We start from the raw sequence: 1477 nt of genomic DNA, 5'->3' as shown, positions 1-1477 counted from the left end.
CCTACCCCATCCCTGTCCCAATCCCATCCCCATCCCTGTCCCAATCCCATCCCCACCCCATCCCCATCCCTTCCCAATCCCCATTCCCATCTGATCCCCGCCCCATCCCATCCCCACCTCCACCCCTTCCCCATCCCCATCCCAATCCCATTCCCATCCCAACCCCACCCCATCCCTACCCCATCCCAATCCTCATCCTGTAACCCCATCCCTACCCCATCCCAGTCCCATCCCAATCCCATCCCCATCCCCATCCGATCCCTGCCCCATCCCATCCCCACCTCCACCCCTTCCCCATCCCATTCCCATCCCATCCCCACCCCATCCCAATCCTCATCCTATATCCCCATCCCATCCCCATCCCTACCCCATCCCAGTCCCATCCCAATCCCATCCCCATCCCCATCCGATCCCCGCCCCATCCCATCCCCATCTCCACCCCTTCCCCATCTCCACCCTTTCCCCATCCCCATCCCCATCCCCATCCCCATCCCATCCCATCCCCATCCCCATCCCATCCCCATCCCCATCCCATCCCCATCCCATCCCCATCCCGGTGCCGCCCCCACCGGGGCCGAGCCGCGCCGTGCGGGCGCCGCCCCCGGGCTCTATATCCGCTCAGCACCGCCCCGCACCGCTCCGCACCCCTTCCCCTTCCCATGGCGACACCAGCGGCGGAACCGGCACCGGCCCCGGCCCCGGCACCCCCGGCACCGCCACCCCCAGCACCGGCGGCCGAGCGGCACCGGGAGCTCAGCCCCAACTCCCCGCGCACCGCAGCGTCCTCCCCGGCACCGCCACCGGCCCCACCGGCCCCACCGGCCCCGAGCGGCGGCGGCTCGGGGGAGCTGGCGGCGGCTCGGCGGCGCTTGGTGGCGGCCGAGGGGCGCCGGAGGGCGGCGGCGGAGCTGGAGGGCCGGGTGCTGCAGGTGCACTGCGCCCTGCGCCACGCCGAGCTGCGCCTGGCCGCCAGGGCCGAGACCCTGGGCCGTTTGGGGGCCGGGGTCGCTCAAGCCCAGCTGGCTTTGGCAGCCCAAGGGCAGAGGTTGCAGAAGGGGCTCCGGCGCCGCTCTCGCCTCCGCTCGGCCCCGCTGCTCGCCGCCGCCCGGGCGCTCCGCAGCTGCGTGCCCTGGGCGGCCCCCCGCAGCCGCCGCTCCGCCGCCTGCCGCCTGCCCGCAGCCCCCCGCAGCCCCGCTTAAAGGGGTGGGGGGGGGTTGGGGGGGAGATAAAAGGGGTGGGGGGGCTCTAAAGGGGGTGGGGGGTAAAGGGGGGGGCGGTTGGGTGGGGAAGGGGGTGCCCAAAGGGGGGCTTGGGGGAGGGTGGGGGGATCTTGGGGGTCTGGGGGAGGATGGAGGATTTGGGGTGTTGGGGAGTCTTACGGGGTGGGGTGGACCTGCAGGGGTATTGAGGGAGGCTGGGGGGGGGATCTTGGGGAGTCGGGGTTCTGGGGGGTGGGGACGATGGAGGATTTGGGGTG

The 1477-nt window shown here is 71.9% G+C and overlaps 1 protein-coding gene across 1 annotated transcript; it reads left to right on the top strand.

Annotated features, from left to right (window-relative positions):
- Nucleotides 1-659: 659 nt before the first annotated feature.
- TRNP1 (TMF1 regulated nuclear protein 1) lies at nucleotides 660-1199 on the top strand. The gene has a single exon (XM_066982797.1). The coding sequence runs from the start codon at nucleotides 660-662 to the stop codon at nucleotides 1197-1199; it is 540 nt and encodes a 179-aa protein (XP_066838898.1).
- The last annotated feature ends 278 nt before the right edge of the window (nucleotides 1200-1477 follow it).

This window comes from Anser cygnoides, chromosome 24 (genome assembly GCF_040182565.1).
Source record: "Anser cygnoides isolate HZ-2024a breed goose chromosome 24, Taihu_goose_T2T_genome, whole genome shotgun sequence".
NCBI classification, from domain to species: Eukaryota; Metazoa; Chordata; class Aves; order Anseriformes; family Anatidae; genus Anser; species Anser cygnoides.
The sequence above is the reverse complement of the archived record's forward strand: the minus strand, read 5'-3'. Positions and strand labels throughout refer to the sequence as shown.